Source organism: Penicillium cosmopolitanum (genome assembly GCF_028827165.1).
Source record: "Penicillium cosmopolitanum strain IBT 29677 chromosome Unknown utg000011l:1.0-3548175.0:1.0-3550911.0, whole genome shotgun sequence".
Taxonomy (NCBI): Eukaryota; Fungi; Ascomycota; class Eurotiomycetes; order Eurotiales; family Aspergillaceae; genus Penicillium; species Penicillium cosmopolitanum.
This window is the reverse complement of record NW_026622681.1, coordinates 1316218-1330751: the sequence shown is the minus strand read 5'-3', so window position 1 is coordinate 1330751 and position 14534 is coordinate 1316218. Positions and strand designations below refer to the sequence as shown.

Genomic DNA, 14534 nt, shown 5'->3' with positions numbered 1-14534 from the left:
TCAGGCTTCCAAGGTTGGAACTTGAATTCAATTTCATGATATTCCGGCACACTAAATCCACTGAGCGACAGAAGCTTTCATCGCCAATGATCAAAGGTCGAGTTTCCTTTTCCGAAGTAACACAGTTAGATGAATATTTGGAAGGATGTGCTCGCCAACATAGAGGTTGGCAGGTCTCCATCCAGCCCGACCATTCTCGAACTTGAAGTCATAATCCATCAGAATCCGACTCAGAATCGCTTTTATCATGCATCCAGCAAAGAACCGACCTGGGCAGGCCTGGCGTCCATAGCCAAAGTGCATGGCAGCGGGGCTGAGAGATATGTAGCTGGTTGACGTTGTTGAGGTCAACTGGGAACGATGTGGGCTTGCATCATCTATGCCATCCATGGCTGTATCATAATGGACAGACTTCAGAGCATTTCGATCAGTTGACTCTTTACACCACTGGAGGCCGTCGAAATTTGAAGCATTGGCGACCAAAGATGAATCTCTCGACATCGGACCGGCTGGAAAGCAGATGTGCGTGCCCTCAGGAAGGATGAGGCCATCGGAGAGTGTCAAAGACTTCTTAACTATACGGTGCATGGACACTGATAAATCAAAGTTAGACACAGTCATATAGCTATGCGTCAGACGGTCCTTCTCTTACAGTCGCCTATCGAATTGAAACGCTGAGACTCGCGCATGAAGCTATCCAGACGTCGTTGCGCATCCAGTGATGCCTTAGTTGCGTTCTCCCATCCGCTTTGCAAAGTCACTTGGATCTCCTCGCGCAGAGGCTGGAGGTATTCTGGCCTGGCGATCAAATCATAGAGAGCTTGGGTCAGTGTGATTGAACTCGTATGGATGGCCGCCATACTAATCAAGACAAGCATGTGATGAGCGAGCATCTCAGGGTCAAAGTCTTGCTCATCTTCTACACCATCCATCATCCATTGTAGAAAATCATCTGGCTTTTGGTAGGCTGGGTCGTTGGCAGCCTCTGCTGTCCGACGCTGCTCAACTATCGGTGTGAAGAGCTTCTTGGCAGACTGAAGTTGCTGTTTCATTTGCCGTACTGGTGGGAGAAATCGTGCCACAAAGGGCCGAAGAAAGTCTGGAAAGGGACGGAGAAGAAGAATAACCAATCCTACATTTGTCGAGTAGCTGCTTGCAATCGCCTGCCATTCTTCGTTGCGACGTAGGGCGTCGCCACCTGCAATGCGAGATGTCGCTCGTGCAATGAGGTGCCCGAACATTTCGTGTGGCCGAAGTGGAATCCATACATCTGCATTTCCTTAATCTATTTACAAGGCATTTGATAATCCAGATTGATGCTTACCATCGCAATTTGGCACAACTGCATTGAATGCATCTCCAAGTTCATTTACCACCCAAGGTATGATTCGAGCTTGTTCACGATCCAGATATTAGCATACGAAGAAAACCTTAAAATCATGGGCACCTACGGAGCCTAGGTGTCAGACATCGTTTGACTGTTTGAGATGGTAGATGACTGCTTATCACAAGATTTGTATAATCGCCAAGGGCAATCTGATTCAAGGTTTGGTTAGGAATTTGCGCGCACGCCTTCACGTTGACTGGGAGAAGTACCTCATATTGTGCTTCAAATGAACTGAGAATGGATGACGGTAGGTGCTTCAACTCTTCCAGATACTTGCTCGGCAAAACCACAACTTCACCGTCGCCAGTGAGCATACGAAATGGAGTGTCCTTGTACTGTAAGTTGTAAACATGCCGTTCTGCAGAAAAATCCACTCCAAGAGTTCTCAGACCTGCTCATAGCCCTGTTGAATCATCAAACATGCCTTCGGATAGTAAATAAGTCGGTTTATGAGGTCAGGTAGATAGGCGTTGAATTTGACGATGGGTATATGGTTTAGTTTTGTGTTTGGCCTCCTACAAAAAAGGTAGATTAGTAAAAGCCCAAGTAGTGATAACTGGAAAATTCCAATCGTATGAGTCCCAAGCCAGGAAATCATATTGGGAAAAACGAGTTTTGGACGTACGTAGTATTAGGAGGAATGGAGGAGATCTTAATGTGTGAGCGGAAGGTAGCACAAGGGGACATCGGATACTATTCTGTGGCACTAAGGATGGGAATATAATCAAAACAGGAGGACCGCTTAGCCGCAAAACCTTGAAAAGGGATGGGAACCAGAAAGGGCTGCCCTTTCAAGCCATAGGTACAGTTTGAGTTTTTGAAATTTCCAAACACATGGCCGATCTATTTGGATTTGAGATAACTAGTGCGACGAAGTAATGTGGAGTAGATGGTCTATAAGCCACGACTATCCGTCAGAAATTCCTAATTTAGCATTACTGTGATACTTCAAGTCTTCAAATTTTTCAATCGCTTTGCCTTTGGCAAAACATCGGCGAATTATTGAATCGTGCGAAAGAACCCGATGCTGACATTTGGGGGCACCTTGACCTAACTCCCCCATACAGCTATTCTTAAGCCAGCCTGGTCAATTTGTATATCATCTTGCCCAATGATCTTTTTTCTCTGTGCGCTGCCAACCTACTGGTGAAGATAGTGATGATATGTATAGTGATCAAAAAGAAGAAGGTTATTTAACTGTATTGATCATACTACTAGTATCAGTGGATGGGACGAGGACTGCCCGGTTATATTTGTCAATCATGAAGTTTCCTAGTATTAGGCATAAAATATATACACACTTGTGTAACGATATTAACTGTCAAATGACCTACTGGTATTAAAAGACCTAAATGTAAAGAGAAGTGACCGATAGCGCAAACGCAGAGGCTAGAAGCGATAGCACGCCATAGTGTTCCCGACGGCTCGATCCGTTGGAAATTTGAGTGCCATTTCCAAAGCCAACAGTCCTCTCCCACTTCGGCGTCGAGCCATCCGTCTCCAGCTCATCCGAATGATAAATATCAATAGTACCTGAAAATGTGATTTCAATTTCAGCATAGATCAACACGTCTGCCTCGCAAAATGTGGCCTTTTTTCCACATGATGGATAGCTCATGATGTACCCGGATAAAGTGAGATTGGCAGTTTCGTCGTCGAATTGTACATCGAAAGATGGATTTGGGTAGGTAACGTTTGAGTCATATTCACTCCAGAGCTTTTTGGTCAGCATCACGCCGTCCCATGGTATGTCCTTTGTACCATTGCAAGTCGTCATGTTGTAAATTATTGTCTTCTTGCCAGCGAAGTCCGAGCCGTTGTAATAAGAATCACCAAGTAAGCCTGAAAGGTCGTATGGTGCTTCTTCGGTCTTCCTCACGGTCAAATTAAATAGTTCTGGGATATTCGTCTCATTGTGAGCAATTGCAGGGCTGAAACCGTCCCGTTAATTAGCGCAAATTGTCTATAAAAAAATAACTGGCAGCTCCACTCACTCAGAAGAAAATAGTCCATAGCTCCAGGGGTAGTCGGCGATCGTTGCATTACTTTTCAAGGTTGAGAAATCGAAACCTTCGTCCCAGAGGGTATAGAAGACATTCACGGAGTTATTGCCGGCGTTTTGGCTGCTTCGTTCGGTAAGAGCAAGGATAGAATCATAATGAGCCTTGACCTCCTTGCCTTCCAAGTTTGGGCAGAAGTTGCTTTCAGCTGAACCTATTTCCTGCTTAGAGACCCCTGAAAAGGGCTTCACGCTGATGGAAGTAGTTCCATTGTAGTATCTGATCAATCAGCTTGTTGAATCATAGAGAGAAGCCACAGGCAGTACTCACGATCCAACCCAATCATACAGTCTATTAGAAGTGACATTGTCCGGTCGGAAGTTCAGCGAAGGAATAAAATTAGGATCATTCGTAGCAGAGACCAGAGCCGCAGAAGTCAGACCGAAGGCCAATTGAACGAGCGAATTGCGGTGCATGGTTGCAGATTTTCTCTATAAACGAATGTGGGGTTGAGGGTTGAGATCGTCCTTTGTCCACTCTGAGGCTCTGAGCGGGAGACGAACTTAATTAAATAAGGGGGGAAATTTGTCAAGCAGCAGGCAGGACAAACATTTGGGTCCCGAAATATCCGGGTTTTCCTTTTTTAGCGTACTAAAAGCCTAGCGTAGGCTGAATTGGGGGCCGCTCCAAGCGAAGCTCGGTAAAAGCTACTGAATTATGGAAGTTAAAATCACTAGCGGAATTAGTGGACAGAACGGCCCAACCGTGGCATGAAAATTTTCCAAGATCTGATATTTGCAGAGACAATAATTTCAACTCAGGGTCAGCCAAATATCTATGCAATGTGACAAGTTGTACCCAGCGAACTCAAAAAGAAATGTAGAGTGCTGGTAGTAATAGACTCGTCGGCGCCATTGAGACGTTCTACCAAAGCGAAAAGAAAAGATAGAAAATAATAGAAAATCACGAATTACTCGAGTAGAGAGAGAACTTGGACTCAAGTATATTCTAGGAAGGCTCGAAGCATAACTTTTAGCGCATACTGCTACTAGTATTCGGCCCCGAGGTCCGATCAGGTCTCTTGCTAATACTAACTAGCATATCTCCATCCTTCAGGCTCACCAGCAGCGTCTTCAGCTGCCTTGCCTTCAGACCTTTGTTTTTCTTAGAACAATAGCATTTGGTCATGAGAACAAAAATAGTAGTCAGACCACAGCCGGCAATAGTAGCACCTCCGCCAGTCTGGTAATAAGGCTCTTGGTTGGTTAGGAAGAAGTATGGAGTGAACCAATGAGACACGGAAGAGACACAATTGGCATAAGCAACGAGAGCAGCACGCTTAGTGCGAGGGCGAGGAACGACAGTTGTTTCCCACGAAATTTGGACCTGATGAGCAAAAGATCAACACACGTATCGTACAATTGCGGAGTGCGTGGAGTGACTTACGCTAAGACCAGCAAACGGACCCACCACAAGGAGAGGACATAGCAAAGTAGCGAGCACCCACGTTGAGGGTTGTGATCATCACCACAGCGCCAACGAGAGTCGCTAAAATAGGTCCGATGATGTGGTAGCCGTGCTCTTATCTTCGTCCGGATGACCAGGATATTCCCAAAGTCACTAAAAATGCGATGGCCGGTGGGGGTGCTTGAATGAGGTATGTGATGTTATTGCTAAATCCAAGAGTTTTCACGATCTAGAAAAGTTGGTTAGCTTAAGGTATAGCGTCAGAGTCTAAGATCAAAGTCTTACCGAAGGAAAAAAGTCTTTATACGACTGCGCAATAATCAAGGAAAAGTGAATACCCGCAAAGAGATGCGAAAAAGGGTCCTTCATGGCTTTCCAGAATCCATCCCAGTGGCCGCCTGAATCATCCTCAGATAGCCCACCAGCAGAAACCGATTGCCGATGCTGAGCCATGGCAGACTCTTCCTCGGTAATGAAGTATGAACCTGTCGAATCGGGGAAATTTGGAATAAACCAGAAGCTTACGACAGCAACGATTATACTGGCCATGCCTACATCGTAAAATTAGATTCGACCCTTCAAGGTAAAATTGAATCATATGAGCACGTACCTTCGAGAAGAAGAAACCATTTCCACGCCCTAATATTCCCCACTCCCTCCATATTGGAAAGGATTCCAGCTGCGAGAAGACCCGACAGCGCCTGTGAGATAGTGTTACCAGCGTGCCATATACTCATCCGAAGAGGAGACTCGTGCTTCGTATACCAGGATGAAGTCATCAACGAGACAGCAGGAACGAAAGGCCCCTCAACAAGACCAATAAGAAAACGGCAAAAAATAAATGCCCAGGGCGCTGTCACGGCAGGCATGCATATGGTGACTATAGACCAGGCGAGCATGCAAAGAGGGAGAAGAAGACGAGGGCTTTCTTTGGCGATGATAACATTGGCAGGTATTTGAGAGATACTGTAACCGACATAGAACCTAGAAATTCCGGCGGACCACTGAGGATCACTCATACCCAGATCCTTTTGCATGCCCGCCAATCGCGCATTTGAGACATTGATACGATCAAGATAGCTGGGAACAATTTAGCCGCAAGTCGTATTGAATGGAGTAGATTACCAAATTCATCATCAGCATTGCTGTAACCATGGGCAAGAATTTAAAGTCTAGTTTTCGAACAAGTGACTTTTCAATCTGTCGTCGCTCCTCCGCCGATTTGTCCCTTATAAGCGCATATCGTTCAAGGATGAGGTCCCTACCGGGTGCGATCTCTGAAAGTTCCACATCATTCTTTATGTCGAGAGATTTGTGTTTGAATGAAGTGAGAAAGGCATAATTTCGCCACGGTGCTAATACTCGATAACAAAGATGCTTGTGCGGTGTTAGAGAGCTTGAGAAACCTGACACGAATAACAAGGGGAGATTCCTCGATTTATAGCTTTTTCATGGTGCCTTGGCGAAGATTGACCTTCGAGTGCAGCAGGAAGCTGCCGACGGCACTGTCACTCCTTCATCGCGAAATAGGACGTTTATCTCCATACCCCGCATTTTTGGAATGAAATTCTATTGTATCTGGGGTGCCCCAGGAAGGGCTTTGGCCACGCCAAGCTCATCGGACCTACGCCGGCATTTGACTGCCCAGGTGGACTTATCCCGAAGAAACGAATCAGTGCGTAGGATGCTTGTATCGTGCCACACCTAAAGATCTTGAAGCCGAGTAGGCGCGTGAATTAGCATGTCCTCTTTTGTCTACTAGAGAGGGGATTTTTAGTGTCAGCTAAGAAAGTGGAGCAAAGACCAAATCTTCTCCTCGAACTAGCTTCAGAGGTCCTGTGGCGCTGTCTGTAAATCTAGGGACTTGCCATGGTGATTGACGTACCGGGGAATATCCGTCGCACCAGGCGGTACAATCCCGACAATATGTGATTCTGTCCGAGAATGATAGCAAAGAATATTTTAGGGGAGTATCCTCCCCTTCCCTGAATTCCATGCTGAGAAGCTTAGTGGTGAATATGGATGGGTGGGAATGCTCTGCACTCTGGACTAAATGGCCATCATGGGATCTTGATTGCGCTCCAAATTTGAGAAATTAAGCATTCAGGGTAGCTGTTATTCTCAATGGATCCTACCTAGGCAGGTATAGCCAGAAATTGCCTAGCAGCCACTTATCTGCTGCATGCTAAAGCACGGACTGAGCTCGGTCAAATATCTTCGATCGACTAAGGTATTCACCACAACCGTGGAAATATTCACCTACTTGGGCCAATCGAGCGCACTAGCAAATTTGAACTTTTGAAAATTGGGGTTCATCTATACACTTTTGAGGGGGTACCTAATATACAAACGCCTGCGCAAATGCAAATAGACATTATATGGGGAATCATTCAAGACCAATCCAATCGCCATCCGAGCCATCAGCATCCTCCATTTGATCATCACCACCCTCGACATCATCGTCGGCGATGGGCAATAAGGCACTGGCGGACTTCTTATCCGCAAGGACGGGCTTGGATAGTAGATAGTTCAGATCATAGAGGTTCTTCTCCGTCAGTCGCTTGAGATTTTCCCGAATGTCGTCAATTGCGCGTTGTACAATACGCAGCTCAGGGGCAAATGTTCCTGAGTTTTCTTTGAAATATCTACCGTGGCAGTTGAAGAGAGACTCGAACCACAACAGGTTGAATTCAAGATGGGGGGTTTCTTCAGCAGCATGTGCGACAAAACGGAGGAGGCGAGGCAGATAGACTGTGGGCACGGATCGGACTGCATGAGCGATGTCTGAAGGGGAATAGCTTCGTAGACAGCACGGATGAGCTTAGACTCGTTCAATCTGAAAGCCATGATAAGGGCTTTCAGGAAGGTGTTGTCGTCATCAACGGTGTTGGCTTCCGCAGCAGCCTTGGCAGCATCCAGCGTAGCGAGAATGGTTGACGGGGTGATGGTAATATCCAGATCGACAGGATCAAAGACAAAGTCTGTATCGAGACTGTAGACAAGAAGACCCTCAGTCGAGGCAGCGCAGAATGCGCGGCCTGTGGGTGCGAAGTCAACACAGGTGACCCGGACTTCGGGACGAGTAGTACGAGCTCCGGCATCGCCACGCTTGGCGCCAGGGAGCGTACGATCAATACGGTCCTCTTTATCGGAGGCCTCGCCAGTTTCGTCAATAAGCCCACGAGGTCCAGCCTCAGTGAGGTTGCGGCTGTTCAGGAACTCTTGGGTGCCGTCCAGTGACAGATTCACCGAAACCGTGAACTTCTTGATCATGGATCCAGTATTCACGTCATACAAGCAAATATACTTGCTGTTTCCAGCAGCGAGAATACAGCTGCCATCTGCGCTGTAGGTGATGCGGTTGAAAGACTTGGTTCCAGCAGCATTGGCGGCGGTGGTACGGTCAGACACCTTACGGCCGCCAGAAACATCGCGACGACCATCCACGTTACCCTCTTGAACAGCATCGGTGACATTCCAGAAAGAAAGTTGTCCGTCCAGTGTAGATGCGGCAACTTGTTTTCCGTCGGGTCGGAAAGAGACGCTCAAGACATCTGACACGAGCTGGAGAGGTTCGCTAGTCTGCGCACGGCCGAAGACGCTCCAGATGCGAACAGTGCGATCCCAGCTACCACTGACAAGATGGTTACCGTCACCAGCGAATGCCAAGCTGGAAACAGGGCCCTCGTGGCCAGAAAGTTGATCCAACAGTTGACCAGTCTGCACGGACCACACGTGGATATCAAAAGAGTCCGGCGAGCCGGCACAGACCACCTCACCGCTAGGATCCACCGCGAGGAGGAGAATGACATGCGCGAAGGGGCTGTGAAAGTGCGGAAGTTACGGTATCGGATGAGATCCCAGGCTCGCACAGATCCATCCAATGACGCAGTGAAAAGGACACTTCCCTTCTTGGCGAACTGACAAGCGGAAACGCCGCTGGTGTGTTCAGTGAAAGTCACAATGCAGAAGCCCGATTTAACATCCCAAACCTTAACCTTGCCATCATCGGCAGTGGTAACAATCTTCTGCCCATCAGGCGAATAGACCAGGGAGTTCATAGAATCCAGATGACCCTGCTGCTTCAAGATGTATGACTCTGATTGCCACTCCCACACCAAGAGTTGTCCATGCTTGGAAGATCCAAATGCAAGCCACTCGCCGGATTTGTTGATAGTAACGACATCAATGTTGCTCTGAGAGACACTGTTTCGGCCAATTAGTATATGGTTGTATATATCGAATTGGTGCTGTATGCATACCTGAGTTGATGGATCATGTTGAATTCGGGAAGATCGTAAAGTCCGAAGAGACCGTTGGAAAAGCCGACCACAAGCAGGCTAGACGGAGCGTGGAAGGCGGCGCAGTTGACTTTGGCGTCGTTTTGCATGAAGAAATCCTTTTTGGCAATTCTCCATTGGGGTTCACCGATAACCTCATCAGTTTCAGGGTCCTGCTTTTCCGTGTATGCCCAGCGGAACAGGGCACCGTCTTGGCTGACTGTATAGATCTATGAACACGATTAGAAGGGAATGAGTATGATGTAGTGGAGATGTTTCTCACCGATTCTTGCGCTGCGTCGAAGCACGCAGTCACGACACCTTGACGGTGACCAGCCAAAGTGGTGGGTTCAAATCCATCCTCCTTGTCCAAACTCCATACTCGCGCTGTCAGATCGCGGGACGCCGAGAGCAAGAAGCGCGAATCACTGGACCACTCAATGCTTTGAACAGTGTCAAAGTGGGCGGCAGAGTCACGGTGTAGAACAAACGGGGCGAATTCGATCTCGCCATTGGTCTCGGTCCCGGGAGTCGAGGGGGTCTGCCAGATTTGCAGGCGTCTTCCTACACCCACTGCGAAATGACGGCCGGATGGGGAAAACTTGAGAGCGGAGACGCGCGACTTGAAGGAAAAGTGGTGAATAGCAATGCGACGGTGAAAGTTGGTCAAGATCGCACGGCCAGTTTCATCGACAGTCAGAAGTAGGTTGCCTCTGGGAGATAGATCGAGACGATCAATGTTCGTGCGGTGGGCGAAGGGAAGGGTATAAGAGGTATTTCTGAGAGGCAGAAGAGGTCAGAATGGTCACAATAAAGCGGCCAAGGAGTGAAGGTCGGTAAAAATCCATAGGAGACATACTGCACAAGATCGAAGACAGTGACTCGATTGCCTACTGGCGAGAGCAAGCAAGTACCATCGGGAGTGAAGAGCAGGTTACCCTGACGGTAGACCGTCCCCAACAGGTTGGAGAACTGTCAATTAGGTTAGTTCATGGTCAATCAAATCCATACAATATCATGCCATGGAGTGACACACCTTAAAGTCCGTCTTCATCTTTTGTTTCCTATTTTTTCCCTTTGCGACAAGCTTCCCGTCAAAAATTCCTGAAGGGCAGAATGATAAGAACGGGCGGATCAGTCAGATAGTCCGATTCCGGGCCCAATCAGGTATGGTGTGTAGCGCTAGTCCCAGATAGGCAAGGGCCAGCTATACTCCAGAAAACGAAAGGAGATTCAGGGGGAAGCAGCAATCGGACAGCTCTTTCCCCTATTCCCCAAGCCAAAAAAGAGACTCATCGGATTCTTCCACTTCGGTTCTTCTCTTGAGGGAGTCGCTCGTTTCTCTGGTTTCTCTCTTTCTTCCTCAACTCCCACAACCCCCTCACTCCCCCTTTTTCACAATGTCGACTACCGAGACCGCCACGCCTATTGGCATTGCCAATGTAAGTCTGTTCGGGTTCCGGCTTCATTGGATGTCCAATTACTAACTAGGAATTTCTACCTCTAGCTCCCCAACCAGCGGTGTGTACTTCCTACGAAACATTGGTCCTTTGGGGCGATCGGAGGAACTAATTAAATTCCTCCAGACACAAGATTGTTGCGAAGCGGGGCGCGGCTTTCACGATTATGGTTCGTTTGAGATTGAAGTGTTCCGCCTCGGACCCTCGACGCTAACGGTCCTGTCTATATAGGTTGCTGGAGAGTCAGGATTGGGAAAGACTACCTTCATCAACACTCTCTTCTCCACCACCATTAAGAACTATGCCGACCACAAGCGCCGCCACCAGAAGCAGGTGGACCGCACCGTCGAGATTGAGATCACCAAGGCCGAGCTGGAGGAGAAGTTTTTCAAGGGTGAGCGGCACCATGCCCTACCTTGGTTGAGGAGGATCTCGAATTGAGGAAGCATACTGTCGTTGGTCTGGAAATTGCTGACACCACTTCCTTTTTGCAGTTCGCCTGACCGTTATTGATACCCCCGGCTTCGGTGACTACGTCAACAACCGTGATTCCTGGCAACCCATCATCGAGTTCCTGGATGACCAGCACGAATCCTACATGCTCCAGGAGCAGCAGCCCCGCCGTACCGACAAGATCGACATGCGTGTGCACGCCTGCTTGTACTTCATCCGGCCCACCGGACACACCCTCAAGCCTCTCGACATTGAGGTGATGAAGCGCCTGAGCTCCCGCGTTAACCTGATCCCTGTTGTTGCCAAGGCCGATACTCTGAGCCATGCCGATCTGGTCCGCTACAAGGACAGAGTGAGTTGGAACTATGTGTGATGGAAATGCAGATTGGGCTGGTGAGGCTAATGTTTGACCAGATTCGTCGCGTTATCGAGGCCCAGGGCATCAAGATTTACAACCCTCCCGTCGAGGAGGACGACGAGCACGCCGCTACCCACGCCCGCAGCTTGATGGCTGCTATGCCTTTTGCCGTCATCGGTTCCGAGAAGGATGTCAAGGCCAACGATGGTCGTGTTGTCAAGGGTCGTCAGTACGCCTGGGGTGTTGCCGAAGTCGAGAACGAGGACCACTGCGACTTTAAGAAGCTCCGGTCGATCCTGATCCGCACTCACATGCTTGACCTCATTCACACCACTGAAGAGTCTCACTACGAGGCCTACCGTGCCCAGCAGATGGAGACCCGCAAGTTCGGCGAGGCCCGGCCACGCAAGCTGGACAACCCCAAGTTCAAGGAGGAGGAAGAGAACCTGCGCAAGCGCTTCACCGAGCAGGTCAAGGTTGAGGAACAGCGCTTCCGCCAGTGGGAGCAGAAGCTCATCTCCGAGCGCGACAGACTCAACAAGGATCTGGAGGCTACTCACGCTGCGTACGTTTCAATATCACCCAAGCACACCATTCCACCCCTCACTAAGACTAACTTCTCTCGCACTATAGGATCAAATCGCTCGAGCAGGAAATCGAGGGCCTGCAAGGCTCCAGCACTCGCAGCCATGGTCGTCGTTAAGTTATTCGTCCGGGAAGCGGCCCGGGTTCTTCAAAAAAGGGGGTAGTCCAAGCCACGCAAGCTTCCTCATTGTTTTCTTCTCTTGAGTACCCCTATGTCTTGCCGTTCACGCGCTTGGGAGGGCGCGCCTTTGCCTGAGGTGAGGGGCTGGTTCGTTTTGTTCTGTTATATCCATTTACCGCTGGTAGCTAGCGATGGTGTCTACATCCTTGATAATAACCCTCCTGTATTCTGTAGCGTGGAAAATACAGAGTTAATCCTTATTTCGTTTGGGAACTGTGTTTCGATAGTATCTTCAGATGATATCCTTGTAGCTTATGATGTATTCAATAGATGGTACAAGTGTAGTCGTTCGGAGCTTTCCCTTCGGGCGTAGTTCCGCCGATCCCCAGACCCGCGCCGCAGCGTCCGCATTTCATTTCCAGCTTCAACCACCAACCCCAATCCCCACTCGTCTTCGCCGGGGCCTACTCAGCACCTATGGCCCCGAAAAAATTCCCTACGAGACATATTCACACCCTCAAGACCCACAATGGTAAGCCCGAAAGCTTGTGACGGCCTCAGACGAACAAATACTAACAATTTATCGCTGCAGCTCCGGTCAATGCGGTCACCTTCTCCAGCTCCCCGGGGACATACATACTCACAGGCTCCTCGGACCGCGCAATTCACCTGTCGCGCGCAGTTCCTAGCAATGCCGAACACTCAACGACCGCGGTAGAGACCACCACGCCGATCCAGCGATACGAAGCGCATGGCTACAGCGTCCTCGATGTGGCAGTTGCCTCTGACAATGCGCGCTTTGCCAGTGTAGGCGGTGACCGCCAGGTCTTCCTTTGGGATGTCGAGCAGGGTACTACGATTCGACGATGGGGCGGGCATAACAGCAAGGTTGAGGCAGTTCAGTTTGCCGGTGACGGAGACTCTGTCGTTGTCTCTGGTATGGACCCAATTCCCGATTCCTCTGTGACACCCCCAATAAGCCGGCTAATCTAACATTCTCTGGGAAATCACAGGCAGTGCCGATACAACGATCAATCTCTGGGACACGCGCTCCAATGGCCACAAGCCTATCCAGACCCTCACCGAAGCCAGTGATACCGTCTCATGTTTGCATGTCCATATGCCTACGTACTCCATCGCGAGCGGAAGTTACGACGGCCATGTGCGCGTCTACGATGTTCGCATGGGTCAAACAACTGTCGATGTGTTGGCACACCCTGTGACGAGTGTTCGCTGCTCGGCGGATGGTAATGCGCTGCTCACCTCCACGCTGGATAGTTATATTCGAATGCTGGATCGCACGGACGGGAAACTCCTTGCGGCTTTTGGGGGATCGCCTCAAAAGGAAGAGCAGGCTCCAGCTGGTATTCTCACTCGGCCTCGGCATGGTTATCGGAATACGGAGCTGCGTGTCCGCTCTGTTTTTGCCCAGGGTGATGGGGTAGTCTTGAGCGGAAGCGAAGCACCCAAGGATGATACATCTAGTCTTGGTGCCGCTGTCTTTGCCTGGGATATTCTGACCGGGGAGAACGTTGCGACGGTTCCGATGGGTCCGAGGGTGAAGGTTGTTAGTTGTGTTGCATGGAACGAAAGAGGATACTGGGCTGGTGGATGTCCTGATGGTATGTTACTCTTGCCAAAGCAAAAGCTATATTTCAAACAATTACTAATTGACCTAGGGGCTGTTCGCGTTTTTGGTTGAACTAGGCTGGTAATCCTACTACTTGACAGTCCTAAATTGCCAACGTGGCAGGCCAACTCTTACAAAAGCAATCCCTTGTACGACTGGGGAACTCGAAATCTCGCAAATCCGACGACTTCTACATCTTCCAGCGCGAGAACTCCTGCTAGTCTTGTCTGCCCCATTGAGGCCCTGCCTCACAGACGCCGTTTGGCCCATGCTCCCATTCTCCATGCAGGGACCACCAATCAATCAACTCATTGATCATTGATATCAGTGCACCACAAGCATACTCAGTTCTCGGCCCGATTCGAAAGTAGTCCCGCGATGCTAGAGGGAACATATAACCCCAAGGTGGAATCAGGAGTCTGCTACCATCGGGTAGGTATGATTCATTTGGCAGCTATCATATGAGACTTGGAAGGCGACAGATATGCATTCCTCAAGGGGAACAATGCGTGCGCACCTGCACTACCCCCACTCCAAGGTGGGGATACTCGAACCTCCACTCTTCGATCTGTATACCAATACCAACCGACAACTTCGGGGCAATTATCCCACTTTTGAGGCATTATAAATATTACATATCCCACTCCATCACAAACTAGTATTGGACGGGGCATTTTAAAATGGTTGTCTTTAGCAGAGTAGTCATATACTAGTATTTTATCCTCCATTGATTTTCTCCGTCCTCGATCATATCATAGTTATAGCACGGATGTGCTCAGTAGCGCAGTGTTGG

At 49.1% G+C, this 14534-nt stretch overlaps 7 protein-coding genes across 7 annotated transcripts; 2 read left to right on the top strand and 5 right to left on the bottom strand.

Annotated features, from left to right (window-relative positions):
- Positions 1–90: 90 nt before the first annotated feature.
- On the bottom strand, positions 91–1241 carry N7509_011982 (cytochrome P450; the record flags this gene model as incomplete). The annotated part of the gene is made up of 2 exons (XM_056636619.1): positions 91–593; positions 653–1241. The coding sequence occupies 2 exons, from the start codon at positions 1239–1241 to the stop codon at positions 91–93; spliced, it is 1092 nt and encodes a 363-aa protein (XP_056482649.1).
- A 48-nt stretch (positions 1242–1289) lies between these two features.
- Positions 1290–1901, bottom strand: N7509_011981 (uncharacterized protein; the record flags this gene model as incomplete). The annotated part of the gene is made up of 3 exons (XM_056636618.1): positions 1290–1393; positions 1452–1722; positions 1779–1901. Coding segments are annotated over 3 exons (498 nt in total), but the record flags the coding sequence as incomplete, so codon positions are not given.
- Positions 1902–2735: 834 nt separating this feature from the next.
- On the bottom strand, positions 2736–3863 carry N7509_011980 (uncharacterized protein; the record flags this gene model as incomplete). The annotated part of the gene is made up of 3 exons (XM_056636617.1): positions 2736–3318; positions 3382–3666; positions 3718–3863. The coding sequence occupies 3 exons, from the start codon at positions 3861–3863 to the stop codon at positions 2736–2738; spliced, it is 1014 nt and encodes a 337-aa protein (XP_056482647.1).
- A 556-nt stretch (positions 3864–4419) lies between these two features.
- On the bottom strand, positions 4420–5891 carry N7509_011979 (major facilitator superfamily transporter; the record flags this gene model as incomplete). The annotated part of the gene is made up of 5 exons (XM_056636616.1): positions 4420–4773; positions 4850–4966; positions 5009–5083; positions 5140–5405; positions 5465–5891. The coding sequence occupies 5 exons, from the start codon at positions 5889–5891 to the stop codon at positions 4420–4422; spliced, it is 1239 nt and encodes a 412-aa protein (XP_056482646.1).
- A 1349-nt stretch (positions 5892–7240) lies between these two features.
- Positions 7241–10188, bottom strand: N7509_011978 (snoRNA-binding rRNA-processing protein PWP2; the record flags this gene model as incomplete). The annotated part of the gene is made up of 7 exons (XM_056636615.1): positions 7241–7605; positions 7668–8677; positions 8743–9060; positions 9117–9364; positions 9418–9913; positions 9994–10106; positions 10171–10188. 7 exons carry the CDS (start codon positions 10186–10188, stop codon positions 7241–7243), a joined length of 2568 nt encoding a protein of 855 aa, XP_056482645.1.
- A 346-nt stretch (positions 10189–10534) lies between these two features.
- On the top strand, positions 10535–12108 carry aspC (septin CDC12; the record flags this gene model as incomplete). Its single annotated transcript, XM_056636614.1, has 7 exons — positions 10535–10576; positions 10642–10655; positions 10721–10763; positions 10826–10988; positions 11089–11399; positions 11462–11970; positions 12039–12108. 7 exons carry the CDS (start codon positions 10535–10537, stop codon positions 12106–12108), a joined length of 1152 nt encoding a protein of 383 aa, XP_056482644.1.
- Positions 12109–12588: 480 nt separating this feature from the next.
- Positions 12589–13813, top strand: N7509_011976 (WD40 repeat domain-containing protein; the record flags this gene model as incomplete). Its single annotated transcript, XM_056636613.1, has 3 exons — positions 12589–12643; positions 12704–13048; positions 13125–13813. 3 exons carry the CDS (start codon positions 12589–12591, stop codon positions 13811–13813), a joined length of 1089 nt encoding a protein of 362 aa, XP_056482643.1.
- Between the last annotated feature and the right edge of the window lie 721 nt (positions 13814–14534).